The sequence below is a fragment of the Eschrichtius robustus genome, chromosome 9, assembly GCF_028021215.1.
Source record: "Eschrichtius robustus isolate mEscRob2 chromosome 9, mEscRob2.pri, whole genome shotgun sequence".
NCBI lineage: Eukaryota > Metazoa > Chordata > Mammalia > Artiodactyla > Eschrichtiidae > Eschrichtius > Eschrichtius robustus.
This window is the reverse complement of record NC_090832.1, coordinates 51,629,438-51,645,258: the sequence shown is the minus strand read 5'-3', so window position 1 is coordinate 51,645,258 and position 15,821 is coordinate 51,629,438. Positions and strand designations below refer to the sequence as shown.

The window sequence follows — 15,821 nt, the reverse complement described above, 5'->3', positions numbered from 1 at the left end:
ATAGCACTCTAATTGATAAGTATTTCTCAAAGGGCACATTATTTGGCCGGGTGGCAACAATCCCGGCACATGTAGGTGCACATGAACACTATAGAAAATATACGCCTCCTTTTGCCAAGAATGGAAGTAGGTTATCCAGGAGGAAAGGGAAGGGAAAAGAAGATACCAATTTCGTACGTACCAGAACATGTCTGGCTTAAATCAGTAGTTGAAAACTGTAGAGCGTGAAATCTTGTAAGGTTTTTATATTTCATAGTAGAGGCTCCTGGTTCATAGTTAATAAGCTAGAAAACTAACTCTTTTGAAAACTTGGAGTGTATAAATGTGTGTGTGCGTGTGTTTGCTCTTGGTTCATGGGAACTGCCTAGTCCGTCTTCCTTTCCACAGGTCTGAAGCTGCTAAATACTGTCTGAAGAATGAAGAAAATGTATGTGGGAGAGCTAGCACGGAAGGAGGAGGGAACCCTGGGCTTCTGCCTACGTGACAGGTGGCAACAGCAGTCACTGGGGCAAGGAGAAAGTCCTTGAAAGCATTTCCATCAGGATTAGATTTGGGGCAGCCCATAGGCAAGTCAAGGGGATGAGGGAGAAATTCTTCCCTCTGAGAATGGCCCAGGGCTCCCTGATGGAGATCGGGCCCCTGCAGAAACTCAGCAAACGTTCCCTGGAGGACATAAATGTGGTTTGCTCTTGTGTTTGGTAGAGGAGGAAGGCAGAAGCGACAAAGCCAAACCTGCGGCTCGCTCAGCTCTGCTCTTAAAAGCAAACCGCAGCGTTGAGCAACCACTGAAAAAGATGGTGACGGATGCAGACAAAACACTGTAGAGTGACTATATCAGGAGCTTCTCCTTTCCCCCTGCCCCTCTCCCTTGATTAGTGGTTTGCTTTCATAAAGCCTGTGGGTCCTCAGCAGAGCCAGGTCAGAACATTCAAAATGATGGAGCCATGTGCCTCTGCCTCTGCCTCTAACTTGTGACCTCATTTTCCTCCATCCCATTATCTTGTGTTCTTTCTTATTCACGTAGGGGTAGAGAAGAAGGTTAGCTAGAGATGAATCGCCCAGTTTTATCTGGTGCAGTTAAGGACGTGTCAGCAGTTCATAAACTAAAGCAGTAGTCTGTCAAGAACTGGAAGGATCTGAGATTTGACCCTACTGGCCATGAGACTCTTGGGTCAGAGGCAAAGGAATTTATTACTCACTGGTGACCCAGCAAGCAGCATGAGCAGCAGCATATTTTCCATCAGGTCCATCCTTGCTCCCGAGCGTCCCATGGGAATGAGTGACACAGATGAGCCTAGGTTGATGCCTGCACACGCAGTGGGTTCTGTTAATGGGAGAGGAACCCTGAGTTTGGGGATCCTAAGTCTCTTGTAATGAGCAGTCAGCATATCTCCCCTTTGCTCTGGAGGGTGATGCTGTCGCTGTCTTTCAAGGCTGTTTCCTATGCAAATACAGACATCCTTGAAAGATAATCCAGCACTAAAGGCCATTAGTACTTTGCTTGCAAGATGTGCAGATACATCAGAGACCCGTGCAGAATCGTCTCCCAACTTGAATTTGTTAACCTTATAAGAAGCTTAACGTGATTTCCTGTTCTATCCACAAATTAACCTCAGGACTTGGCTATCTTTTTCACTTGGGAAGACTGCTGAGGTCATGGCTGTTTGAAAGAACCTAATGAACTTGTTCCTGGAGAAACAGGTATATTGGGTGATACTATTCCACGTAATGCCGCAGAGAGTCTGAAGTGTGTTACTTGAAGCTACCTTTGAACCTAAAAATGGCTCAGCAACATCTGTTCTTGGGTGTTTTTCCTCCCTTGTCTTGATGTGAGGGGATTAGTTTCAGTGGGCCCCGTACGTACGATGATTTGTTAAGTCTTAGGGAAAGACCTAGGACCTGGTTGTGCTATGAGCTCACGCACATTTCTTATTAGCAAATGAACAACCTAAGGGGGAAGAGTTAGAAACTTCAGGAAGTCCAGATGACGAGCCCCAGGAAGTTGGGGGAGAGAATCTGAGGGCTAAACCTGCCAAGTCAGACTCCGCCAGGGAGGCGGCGGTTGTAGAGCCCAGGGGTCCTGATCCTCAGAAGTGGCTTTGGAATCACTGACAGCGAGTGTGGGGGAACCAGGAGCCCTGGAGCACTCTGACACCTGCTGGGTGAGGCGTGGGCTCACCCCCGACTCTCCACCACACACTTAGAGTCGCTTATGTCTTACAGACTCTTAGTCTCTTGTGTGACTGTCCTTGCCAATGAATATTATCCCGCCTGCCCTTTGGGTGATAGATTAATATCACCGCTGATGGTAGTGCTTCCAGTTTCTTCAGTGCTTTCAAGCTTACCTAGCAGTGTACATGAAGAAGATTATAGCCTGGTACATATTAGTATTAAAATACTGCATTCTTGTCATGGTTTTTAGACACATTGAGATTTATCCCATGCATATTCAACCCACTTGGAATAGTGCTAATATTAACTTGCACATTTGAGAACATCCCAGATTATAAATTAAAATGTATCCTAGATTATAAATTAAAATACGAATGGCTCAATCAATGTTTACTTCAGAAAAATGGAATGAATTCCTGGCTCTTTGGTGAGTGGAAATGTCCTCTTCTTTCTTTATTTGATCATTTCATGTGGAATTTCAAGCTGGCTGGTGCTCATCTGTGCACGTAATTGGCACCCAGGAGTGTCCTGGAATAAATGGTTGATTCACTCAGCATTTAGTAACATCATTATATTGGTCATCAGTCACTTTTGCATCATGTGGTTTTAAACAAGAAGAAATCTTGCAAAACCAGTACAGTGAAACGCTGCACATGCAGGTGAGGTTTTCAGGTAGAGGGAGCAGTTCCTTAGGAGACTCCTTGTTAACTGAATTTCACTGGGGTGTGGAGCGGAAAGAGGGTACTGTAGGCCGGAGTCATTTTGCAGAATTGACTGTTGTACTCTTTATTCCCGTAAAGAAAAAGTCCATCAGTGGTGTGTTTGCAGTAGCCAACATGAGATACTCTGTTATGTGACATTTATTTTCTTTTTCTGCTTATTTCACCAGTAACACCTTGATTTTTGATGACTATTAGAATAATTAACACTGACACTTGGAAGGTAGCCTGCTTCCAGATGCATATACACGTGTCTCTTTTGTAAACACTAGCCCCTACTTTTTCCTGCCCTAGCTGAAAAATATGCCTCCACCCCTACCAGTCTTTCCAGGGTGTGGGCCCATGTGTAACTGTGTGACTGTGCCCACACACTGGCATATATTTCAGAGCTACCAAAAAGAGATTCGTTGCTCTTGAAATAACAAGACAAAAAAACCATTTTTTCTGAACCATAACATCTGAAGAGCTGGAAACAGTCAATGTTTGTATGTGTGACGCTAAAGCCAGTGAATTCCATGTGAAGGGAGGGATTGTAAACTAAGAACAGAAAGGCAGTTTTCCTGGATTTCAGATGTCAAACTCTCAAGCTGTTGAACTCACCCACTCAGCACTTCCACATCCACCCTTTTAATGTGCTTGCATTTTCAATGATTTCTGTTTCTGCAGGATTTGATGCCAGAAGACAAATAATAAAATAGCATGCATATGAAGCCTTAAAGCAGTTTTCTACCAGAGTTTTTGATTGAGGCTAAACAGAAGTAACCTGATTGTGCTGTCAGTTGGCAGGCAAAAGGCATCGTATTTTAAAATTCACATAGTTTGAAAGCAAGCTAATCTTTTCTGGCTCAATAATAAACTAATTACATGTTTTAAATAGTATAGAGCTGAGTCCCTGTTTCACATTAAGCCTTGAAATAGCAAGGTCCAGGGCAAAGCAGACATTTGCCTGATGTCTCTGGCTTCAGGACCTGTAGCAGGGTGCCAGCTACTGGGGGCTTGAATAGGCCTGCCAGGGACAACCAGGTAAACTGGCTTGATTCAGTTATGGGGTGATGGTCCCTGAGCACAGAGGCCACCAGATGTGCCTCTGAGGAAGGCCTGGACACTCAAAAGTTTAGGGCAGTGATCTTGTTTGGTCGTTCCCTAAAATAGTGATCCCAGGTCAAGGTAGGACATGTCCATAGTGTCCCTTTTGGGGGAGTGTCTGAGAAAAAAAGGCTCATTTCTAAAACTGATCCAGTTCCAACAAGGCTTGTTTCATAGCTAGTGCTTTTTCCACCTTCCCCGCCACCCCCGCCCCCACCCCGCCCCGGCCTTTCATAGTCCTAGGGACCACGTACGGAAACTTAGAGCTGGGAACACTTAATTCAATGGCTGGTTTGTGTAGTCTTGAAAGCTTCATGTTCCTTGGTCACTTGTGAATGGTGCCTCTCTCCTTGGGCATTTCAATGACTTTAGAGGGACACACAGTGCAGTGGTGAGAGCTTTGCTGTAGGAGTTAGCCTTGGGCTTGATTTCCGGCACCACCACCTATAGACAGTCACTGTTTTGCCCCTCAGTTTCCTCCTGACAGGCTTGCCATGAAAGTAAAATGAGATTAGATTTGTCAAGCACAGAGTTTTGGCCCTGGTCGGCACCAAACACAGTAAGTTCCTTCAGATTGCAGGTAAAGTAGACTCTATTTTGGATTTCTCTTGTTGCCCCTGTGCCTGCTTGGAGGAGCCTTAGAACCAGATGTGTTATCTGTGGTTTCAAGGTTGCCTCTGAGCGCTCTGGGCCCACCACATCACCAAGTAATGGGGGCTCCATAACATCCTGAGACAGGTGGAGGGTCATCTCTACACCCTGGACAGACCTGAGACCATTCTGTCGAGCCCTTGCTCCCCCGAGTAGCCCACTTACCATCCTTCTGCCCATCTGTATAATATTATTACAGAGAACCTTAAGCCTACTTACTAGAATGTATCATCTTGGTTTTGGAAATTCAGTTGTGTAATTGAAGTTAAAACCTAAGGCTGAGACTTGTCAACTTTAGAACAACCTAGATGCTATTTCACATTTTACAATGGAAGCTTACTTCCATCTTTTCATGTTGAGGATCATTCATTGGTGTCATGTTTTATAACATTTCATTTTAAAGCATACTTCAGGCCTATTTTGTGGCTGCTGCCCCCTTCCATTAATTCATTGATTAGAGAAATATTTTTGAGCACCTACTATGTGCCAGCCCCATGCTAGGTGGTAAAGCTATAATAAGACATGGCGTCTGGTTGTAAAGAGTTCAGTATGTGTTAGAGGAGACAGACTTCTATTCCTCAAGTTGTAAAGCAAGGCAGACAAGTTGGATGGATGGATGGATGGATGGATGGATGGATGGATGGATGGATGGATGGGTGGGTGGATGGTAGATCTTACCATCCTCTGTGCTCCCTGCACTTCAGTTGTCTTGGTAATCCAGACACTGGGACTAATGGTGTTTCTGGGTGGTATTACTATAACATGTCAAGGCCAGGAGATCTGAGTTGTCTCTGCTTGGCTGTCACCTCCTAGCTGATTGAATTCAGGTATACCTTGTATCTCTTTGGTCTTCAGTTTCTTTCACTGTAAAGTTAAGGCTGCTTGTTACTAGATGGGTTTCACAGCCCTCTCCATTTTCCACAGTATTAACTTCTTACTGAACTTCCTGCCCTGATGATCACTTACATAATGCCATGAAAGTGATTAGACTCTAATGTATTCCTGAATTCTGGATGTGTATTCCCAATGCTCTTTTATTCTCTCCATTTCCACCCACAATACAGTTTCAAACTGGAAAAACTTGCAGCTTTATTTTTTTTTAATCTAAGTGAAAAGTATGTTAATAATAAAAGTATTTCTGTTCCACTTTGTTCTACTTTGCAGAGTCAGTTTCAAGAAGGTGCTGAAACTTCATGGGTTTTAACCCTTTGACACATCCATTTTGTGTGGCTAGTCCTGCATGGTCTTAAAGGGGAATTTAAGATGTGTGTTTGCCGAGCTCCTTGTGGGAAGGGGAAAAGATTCAATCACATCAGGATTCAAGCCTGGAGCAAGAGGGCAGGGGTGGCCAAATGCTGCAGCTTTGACTTGCTTTCTGGAGACTGTCCCTCTGTTGACTGCATGCCCTTAGTTGCTGCTTCCTCGGGTGGTGGGGAGGAGGACACAGGTCTGGAAGCAGGGGGTTCGTGGGGTGGGGAGGGTGCTGCAGGGAGTGGGTGTGGGCAGAGGGCGCAGGGCTGCCAGGGTTCTCTGTGTGCCGGAAGTGCAGGTTTGGCTGGGAGGAATGGAATGTTCCCTCTTGCCCTCCAAGAGCAGAAACAGCTGTGGAAGGGCTTGAAGAGATCGCTAAATGAAAAAAATTAAAAAGTTAATATGAAAATAAAACCCACCCTGGAAAACCCAACAAAACTGTCTGTAATAGTGTGGTAGCTCTTTAAGAGAACTTTCTTCCCATCTAGGATTTCTTTTTCAATTGGGGACAGAACAAATTGTCTGCCTAGCCCTTCCTCCCCTAAGAAAGCTTCATGTATCTTGGCTTGGGTAGGAATGGGTTCATTTTGTTGATCACCAGGTTATTATTTTATTATTCCTCCAAATGAGGGGCCAGAACCTGCTGCTTACTGCATGAAAACGTGAAACAAATGTGAGTTTTCCAAGGAGACGTCTCCTCTGCGGGTAGAGGATTATTGTCAGCAAATTTAACAGAAATCTTGTTTCTAGCTGGAAATGTAATCCTTCAGCCAAATTCCCGACATTATTTATTTTAGAACGTCGTATTTTTAAATAAGTCCCTTAATGGTTTGAACTTTTAGTGTTTTAGACAAAAGTAAGACTGGAGCTAGCCTGGACCTTGTCTAACACATTAGGGTTGATTGTGCAATCCTGTATGTGAATGTTTAAGTTTTCTTCTCTGTCTGAAGACAGAGAAGCTGGGATTCCATATAGTCGGAAAGAGTAACTCACAAGTCTGTTTTATGCTATCGTATTTTGCATACTTGCTTTTGAACAAGTTAGCCCCAGAGTAGATAAAGTGTAGTAGAAGAGGATAAGACAGCTAAATGTCTAATGTCTAATAAGAAGGACCAGCCCTCACACTTCTCCCTCAGATGGTGGCACTACCTGGCCCTTTTCAGTATTCCCTCCCCTACCCCACCCAGGGTCTTTGCAGTGAGTGCGGTGATGTAGTGTTTTGTACAGTCGAGGAAGGAGAAACTGTGTGATTGTTACTGAGGCGATCTGCATATGTACTTTGCTTCTCAGGGAAGTTCATTAAGTAATACTTTGCTGTATTCTTAACAATGGAAGCTAATAAGTACCTCAGGATTGGGTTATGGCTTTTTCAGTGGTTATTTTTGTGCAGTCTATCTTTCTGGCATTTTGTTTGAAGGACAGTCTTTTATAAAGGAGATTATGTGAGGTTTCATGCTAATTTGGGGAAGATTCTGAAAATTACAGGGATCAATTATGGTCCCAGCCCATTCCTTCTTCAGCCTATATCATCAGTTCCTACTTTTGGAAAGTCCACTTACCCTCTTTTCTGTCCACGTCTATCCATGCTGGGTAGAGAAGTGGCACAGGGAAGAATGGGTGACCATCTACAAGGCAATGCAAGGTCAAGGACCCTTCCCCTTACCTTTTTTTTTTTTAAAGAAAAATAATATCTGGACCCCAGTTATTTGATAAATTACTCTAACTCTCCATTTTACTCTGTACATATAAACACAACTTTAATCTGTGAGCCCGATTCTCATCCTTGTCTTCTGAATGGTGGAAACTTGGACTTAAAGAACATCTGCTGTGCACCAGACCTGGGAAGACTGGGAATCATTATCTTAGAGTCTCAGCCGGTAGAAAAGTAAGGGGGAAATTCCAGTGATTCTCAGCTCTAATTGCACATTAGAATAATCTGGGGAGCTTTAAAGACGTACCTTCCCAGTCCTTACCCACACCAGTCTCTATGAGTGAGTACTTAAAGTCTCCCCAGGTGATTTGAAGAGGCAGCCAGGACGGAAGACTGATGCGTAAGAGAAATCAGGGCATCATCCAGAGAACTGCCTTTGAAAGAGCCTGTCATTATAAATCAGAGGCATCTTCCCAGGCCCTCTGCTGAAGCTGTGTGTCTGTGTTGTTCTGCTATGGCACATAGTCCGCTGGGTCTCCCCAGGACTCACGGTTTCCATTGGGCTTTTCACGTGACCTTTATCATCTCCTGTTCAGCAGTTGCATATATTAGGATTCAGGCCTTTGGCGGCCTCATTTTGAACTGTCGGTGCCAACAAGTCAAAGCAAGGAGACCTACTTGAAATGCTGGTCCTGTGTGCAAGGTAGATGAGTACTGGATTTAAAAGCAGTGCCTTATAGATCGTCCCCACTGAAATCCCTCGTGAGGACCAGGGCAATGCCTGCAATCTGCTTGGTGGGAAGCAATGGGTCTGGCTTGGGAGTTGACAACCATAATTCATTTTGAGACGGCAAAAAGAGAGAGAGAGAGGGAAAGGTAGAGGCCTTTAAGAGTTAAATTACACAACTCCCTTTTTTATTTTTAAAGTCAGTGGATTCCTTGTTGCCGTTGCTGAGAAAGATAAATTGATACCACATGTTGCTTCCAGACAAAACCCTCTCTGTGTTCCAGGGGAAGCACATGCAGCTGGTGTCTGGGTTAGTGGGCAGTCTTTACAAGGTAAACATGGGTTGGAAGGGGCTTGGAGCGGACATAGGGTAGCAGTAGTTGGGAAATTACCAGCTACTCCTGAGTGGCACAGCACCTTTGAAATACTTTTAAGAGTTTGAAATCTTTTCCTGGAAGGAGCCGCCCTCTCACCTTCTGGCTTCAAGTATATGATGCACGGAAAACAGTAAGTGAACATTTGTGATGTCACTGCTTCCGTACGTGGGATCTGACAGTTGAGAGCCTCTTTTGTGCTTGGCACTCGATGAGTAATTTGCATGCGTACTTTCATTTAATCTTCCCAAAGGTCCTAGAGTTAGACAGAGAGGGTGTTTTATCCCCGTTTTATGAAAGGGGCAACTGAGGTTAAGTCAGTTGCCCAGGGTCACAGGACACATGCCAGGGCCACGGCTCCAGCTCCGACCTGGCTGACATTGAAGCCTGCCTCCCTCCACTGGCCACATTAAATTGCATGTGTGAATTACCCACTTTGTAAATATTGGTGGAATACTTATTCATTTCAGGCAGCTTCTCTCCGACACCTAATCTAATCTAATCTGTTTGGGGTCCATCTGTCTTCACAACCAGTTGGCATAACTGTAGTGACTGTGCACTTTAGCATTAGGGATAAAGGTATCTTGCATTAGGAGACTGTCTTCATTATAGCAAGAAAAAGAATTACTGGATTCTGGTGAAGACAGTCATCTTTTATGCTGATTTCTTCAAGGAGGGCCAAGCAAAGGGATCTCCAGACTCTGGCCCACACGGCCGCAGTCAGCCCAACTGTGAAATGTGAGTTCCGTCAGGCGGCCTCCTTCATGTACCTGCACATCCCTCCTCGAAGGATTAGGCCACTAATGGCAGCTGCAGTCACACAGGACAGGTTTGCCAGCTCTGTTACTAATTACACCTAAAGTGTTTACTGCCCCAGTGCAAGCCTTGCTTCAGTGTAAATCTTTTTGTAAAAGAGAAGATTGACATAAGAATACTCTTCGTCTCATTTTTATCTCTGCTCTCTCTTCAGAGACATTGTGTTACAGTTGCTTTCAGGGTTTTCTATATCTTTGGGCCCAAGTTGGAAAAAAACTGGCACATTTGTCTCTGACAAAAGTTTCTTCCTAGAGATGTTTGGTTTGCTGTAATTCATCAATCTCTGGATTTCTTAGTAGTGGATTTAAATAACCAGAACTATTTACAGGGTTTTGGGTTGGGGTTAGAGTAATTTATTGGCTCCTTTAGTAACCAAATGTGATGACAGAATGGCCTGAGCTCTAGCAGTGGGAGTCTTGGTTGGTTATATTTACCTTATCACCTTAGCCTTAAGGAAAGCACACCTGGCCAATTAACAATGGTCTGCCTCACAATGTATTTCAAAATGTGTATTTAGATGTGATTAGAAAAATCACTCTAGTCCTATGAAACTATTCCTCCTTTACTGTCAGCTCTCAACCCCCAAACTAATGTTACATCTTACAAACTTAAGACTATTTGGTATGACAGATGAATTAGTGGAAAACCATAGAATATTTTTGATGGTAGTTTTATAGTTTAAAATGCACACAGTACATTGGAAACTAATTTAGAGCCCCCAGTGAAGAGGTCTTTAGAGAACTTAAACTACAGACCATAAGAAGATTTTATAATTGGCTTGTCTCTTTTTATAAATTCCATGTCTTCATTCCTGGGATTGAGGTGAGGGAGGGGCAGTTTGAAATCTTACAGAAATCATATCACCATTAACTTCCGTTATCAGGGAAGGTGTTGGGGAAACGTTGTAGTTCTGATATTTTCTCTGGCATTTATTCACCTTTTCCTGTTTCACCGAAATTTAGTTAGAGAACCTGGTAATTAGAATCATGACCTATGAGGCAAAAAGGCAGAATACATTTCTGGTATCTGACCATATTAGGGTGAGGGGCATTTGAGCTAGAAATAGACATGGGGGCCATATTGACTGGCCTTTGTCAATGCCCCCCCTTTCCCCTTCAGATTATGGATTTTATAAACGGAAGGCTGGGGACTGTGAGGATGGTGGTGACACAGGGTTTTGTTTGCCTCGTCTTAGTAATGGAACTGGAAAAACCTGTCCGAGTGTTGGGTTGTAGGTAATATGCCTTAGGGAGATGTATTCTGCCACTAGTAACCTCTAAAACAAGAATTGAGCGAAGATTGGACACTGAAGCTAATCACCCATTTAATAAGTTGGGTTTTGTTTCAGAATCTAAGGGTAGTTTATATTGGTTTGTATGGTAACCACTGTCCTCTCTTTAGGATGAATGCTACGACAGCCACCTTAGTAAAGAAACACAAATGTGGGCTATAGGATGAGCCTTTATTTTCAGGCTTGCTCTTCTGAAGACTTTTTTTTAAAAACATTTTTAGGAAAGACCTACCAAATTACTACCCTTAACTATTTCACAAACAAAATTATAGTCATAGAATTGTGCCTTTGTATCCTTCTTCTTTCTTAAACGTTTCTTTTTTTAGATGTTAGCACAGGTAGCACGATGACTTCTGTCTAATTTGGTGACAGACCTGGGAAAGGTTGCAGAGGAAGCATTGGAGTGGAGTTGGGAAAACAAGTTTCAGTTTTGGTTCTTATAGACGCTAGCTGTGTGACCTTCTGTAAGTTATTTAATTTCTCTCAGTCTGAGCCTTCGTATATATGGTGAGGGCACCAACTTTGCGGGTTTACTAGGAGGATTAGAGACGAGGAATCTAAAACCTCTGGCCCAGTAACTGACGGTGCTGTAGTCAGGCAGGCTCTCACTCTTCCCTCTTGCAATTAGGGACCTGGGCCCTGACAGGCTGTAGTTCTGGTCCTCCGTGTGGGTATTCCAGCCCCTTTACCACAAGCCCCTACAGAAGCTTAGTTTCTCTCTCCAAATTCTAACCAATGGTAGCTTTTAATTTTATAAAATTACACACATACATTGTTGGGGTTTAGAGTTGTAGAAATAGATGACCATTAGAAAATCCATAGAGAACATTTTGGAGGTCTCTAAAGTGTTTCATTTTCTTTCTTACTTGGTTTGGAATTGTGAGACTAAAAATGCGTTAAAAAAAATCTCCAAATGCTTTTTAAAGGGGGGTGGATAACTGGGTACTTATGATTGGTCATGGTTAATTCTGGGTGTTGGTATGAACTCTCCAAAATCTAGAGCAAAGGGGGCTGGCCAGGGGAGGGGTAATTCGGCTAGTGTCTGCATTGCCCCCACAGAGCTTCAGGACCACCCTGTTTTTTCAATAAGAAGCTTGAGTTTAAGTTTTTAGTTAATATATCTAGTTGTCTGAGTACTCAGTAATAGAACCACCTTGCACTTGCCTGCTTTTTGAACCCTGCAGAGTGAGTTTTAAGAGCATGCTTCGTATCTTTATTGAGAAGGTGTTTTACTTTTTAAAGAAATGTGATTTCTGAACCATTTGTAGAGATGCCATTGTTTTTTTAAAAACCATAAGAGTAAAAGAGAAGCAGGATATATAGTCTCATGGGAAACTTTTGTCTCATCAGATACTCAGCACGTTGCCTGTTTTCTTCTCTCAAACGCGTCTGTGCGGCTGTCGTAGAAATGCCGAATTATGACCCATGGTTGCTAATGCTCATTGCCCAGCCGGAGCTGTTGGGCATCCTTGCATGGGAACATATACACGGGAAACACTCTATTTTGGGTTATTTACGTATGGTGAAATCCTGCTCACTTTCTATGTTTTAAAAACATTCTGGTAGAACACATGTATTTGTATCTTCTACATAAATACAGTTGGTGATTGCCAATTTTTTTTAAACTACGGTAGCTTTTAGAATGGTTTATATTTAATAGACAGCAGCAGGCAATATCTTCTGTCTTTTTAACTTGCAAATAAAAACTCATCTGGCCTGCAGGTGCTATTCCAGGTGTGGCAAATACCATCAACTCCTCTCTTTTACTGCACATGAGGCATTTTCAGATTAGAATGAGCCCTCCCCAGGCGATGACCCTATGCTTTATAATAGCAGTAAGAGTACCCTGACTTGGTAGCGTGACTGGCTCCTGAAGTATATTATCATATATCATCCTTACATCATCCCTATCAGGGAGGGACGGTTTGGATGTTATGGCTGCAATGAAGAAGAACTGAAGTTGTTGCAGACAGATTAAACGATTTGCTCAGGTCACATGGTTGGTCGGTGGCAGAGATAGGACTGGATCTGGGTCATCCCTGTTAACTGGGCTTATCTACCAAGCCAGGAGGATTCTTGCAAGATGGGTGCAGTTGTGAGGTTTTCGAGGATATCTTGCCCTTTTTCTTTTCTTTTTTTAAATAAACCTTTCAATATAGAATAGTTTTAGATTTATAGAAAAGTTACAGACCTAGTACAGAGAGTTCTTGATGTTAGGTATCCACATCAAGTTTCCCCTGTTGTTAACATCCAATATTAGTTTGGTACATTTGTCACAACTAATAAACCAATGTCGATACATTATTATTATTTTTAACTAAGATCTGTGCTTTATTCAGATTTCCTTAGTTTTTGCCTAATATCCGTTTTCTGTGCCAGCATCCCATCCAGGATACCATATTATATGTAGTCATCATGCTTCCTTAGGCTCCCTGTGGATCTAATAGTCTTGAGGAGGACTGGACAGGCATTTTAAAATGTTCCTTATTTGGGATTTGTCTGCAGTGCTTCTCATGATTAGACTGGCGTGATGGGTTTTGGAAGGAAGACCACTGAGGAAGGTGCTGTTTTCATCACATTATATCGAGTGCCTGTTATCAACCTGACTTTGCCCTGTTGTTGTCGGTATTGATCACCTGGCTGAGATGTCAGGTTTCTTCACTGTAAAGTTACTCTCCCCCACCTCCTCTTTCTATACTGTACTCTTGGGAAGGAAGTTATTGTGCTCAGACCACATTGCCTTGAGGAGGGAGTGTCTGTATAAATTATCTGGAATTTTTTTGAATGGGAAACTTGCCTACTTCTGTCAACTCAGCAAATCCTACTTTACCATTTTTTTCATATGCTTGTGAGACAGGTGTGAAATTGTGGCAGGAGGAGATGGAGTCATAGAAAGGCTAGGTAAAAATTCGCACCAGTTCTGGGGCCATAGAAGTGGTTAAGAAAAGGTAGATGCTGCCTCTGTACTAGAGGAGGAGGGGACCAAAATAGAATAAAATAGCCCCCTAGGTGATTAATTATCCTTAGAGAGCCAGGGAGGTTTATTTCAAAGTGCAGGGAGAGATGGTGTGGTAATACATTATAAGTGTGAACTTCAGTATAGGAAGTACAATTACAGAAAGGACAGTGAAACTTGGGAATTTAAGAAAAACAGTGTCAGGGAGCTCCTACATCCCCAGCATCTCCTGGATGTGAAACCATCTCCCACCCTCTAAATATGGAACTTGCCATTCTCAATATTGTCATTTAATTCCAAGCCAAGGAGGGTCATGCAAAGCCTTTTTTTTTTTTTTTTTCTTAGCCTCTGAGGTTGCTTTAAAAAATGAGTCTGATTAGTAACTGTTTCTTCTGGGTGCTCAGTTTGGACCATTCTGGCTCATCTGCATTGTCCCTTCTCTCTCTGCAGAACTCTATCCGGCACAACCTGTCGCTGCACAGCCGGTTCATGCGGGTTCAGAATGAGGGGACCGGCAAGAGCTCATGGTGGATCATCAACCCCGACGGGGGGAAGAGTGGGAAGGCGCCCCGGCGGCGGGCCGTCTCCATGGACAACAGCAACAAGTACACCAAGAGCCGGGGCCGTGCAGCCAAGAAGAAGGCAGCCCTGCAGACCGCCCCCGAGTCAGCAGACGACAGTCCCTCCCAGCTCTCCAAGTGGCCCGGCAGCCCCACGTCTCGCAGCAGCGATGAGCTGGACGCGTGGACCGACTTCCGCTCACGTACCAATTCCAACGCCAGCACAGTCAGTGGCCGCCTGTCCCCTATCCTGGCTAGCACGGAGTTGGACGACGTTCAGGATGATGACGCGCCGCTCTCCCCCATGCTCTACAGCAGCTCGGCCAGCCTGTCCCCCTCCGTCAGCAAGCCGTGCACCGTGGAGCTGCCCCGGCTGACCGACATGGCGGGCACCATGAATCTGAACGACGGGCTGGCCGACAACCTCATGGACGACCTGCTGGACAACATCGCGCTCCCTGCGTCCCAGCCGTCGCCCCCCGGGGGGCTCATGCAGCGCAGCTCCAGCTTCCCATACACCACCAAGGGCTCCGGCCTGGGCTCCCCCACCAGCTCCTTCAGCAGCACGGTGTTCGGCCCCTCGTCTCTGAACTCCCTGCGTCAGTCTCCCATGCAGACCATCCAAGAGAACAAGCCAGCCACCTTCTCTTCCATGTCGCACTACGGCAACCAGACGCTCCAGGACCTGCTCACGTCGGACTCACTCAGCCACAGCGATGTCATGATGACCCAGTCGGACCCCTTGATGTCTCAGGCCAGCACCGCTGTGTCCGCCCAGAACTCCCGCCGGAACGTGATGCTTCGCAGTGATCCAATGATGTCCTTTGCCGCCCAGCCTAACCAGGGAAGTTTGGTCAATCAGAACTTGCTCCACCACCAGCACCAAACCCAGGGCGCTCTCGGTGGCAGCCGTGCCTTGTCAAGTTCCGTCAGCAACATGGGCTTGAGCGATTCCAGCAGCCTCGGGTCAGCCAAACACCAGCAGCAGTCTCCTGTCAGCCAGTCTATGCAAACCCTCTCGGACTCTCTCTCAGGCTCCTCCTTGTACTCAACTAGTGCACACCTTCCTGTCATGGGCCATGAGAAGTTCCCCAGCGACTTGGACCTGGACATGTTCAATGGGAGCTTGGAATGTGACATGGAGTCCATTATCCGTAGCGAACTCATGGATGCTGATGGGTTGGATTTTAACTTTGATTCCCTCATCTCCACACAGAACGTTGTTGGTTTGAATGTGGGGAGCTTCACTGGTGCTAAGCAGGCCTCATCTCAGAGCTGGGTGCCAGGCTGAAGGCTCACTGAGGAAAGGGGAAGTGGGCAGAGCAGGTCAGTGCCCAGTGCTATGGCATAGTAATTACAGGGGCGGTGGGGGACGATGGCTTTCATTTACATGGTGCACGGTAACCTGGCTCCCAACCAGCTCGTTCTGAGTTGTACCAGCAAAACAAATAGGGCTGTCAGGTGCCCCTCCCCGCAGTTTGCTGACAGCTCAGGAGTTTTACTGCCAGTAAAAAGAATACACATTCAGAGGTTTCATTTTTCTTTGTATCCAGTCACCCTCGCTGAC

The 15,821-nt window shown here is 44.8% G+C and overlaps 1 protein-coding gene across 1 annotated transcript in view; it reads left to right on the top strand.

Moving 5' to 3' along the window:
* Positions 1-15,821, top strand: part of FOXO3 (forkhead box O3) — a 118,086-nt gene that overhangs the window by 83,290 nt on the left and 18,975 nt on the right. Inside the window, 5 exon segments of the mRNA XM_068551329.1 lie at positions 14,145-14,413; positions 14,415-14,506; positions 14,509-14,553; positions 14,556-14,605; positions 14,607-15,580. Coding sequence (XP_068407430.1) covers positions 14,145-14,413; positions 14,415-14,506; positions 14,509-14,553; positions 14,556-14,605; positions 14,607-15,545 — 1,395 coding nt within the window. The 3' untranslated portion in view covers positions 15,546-15,580.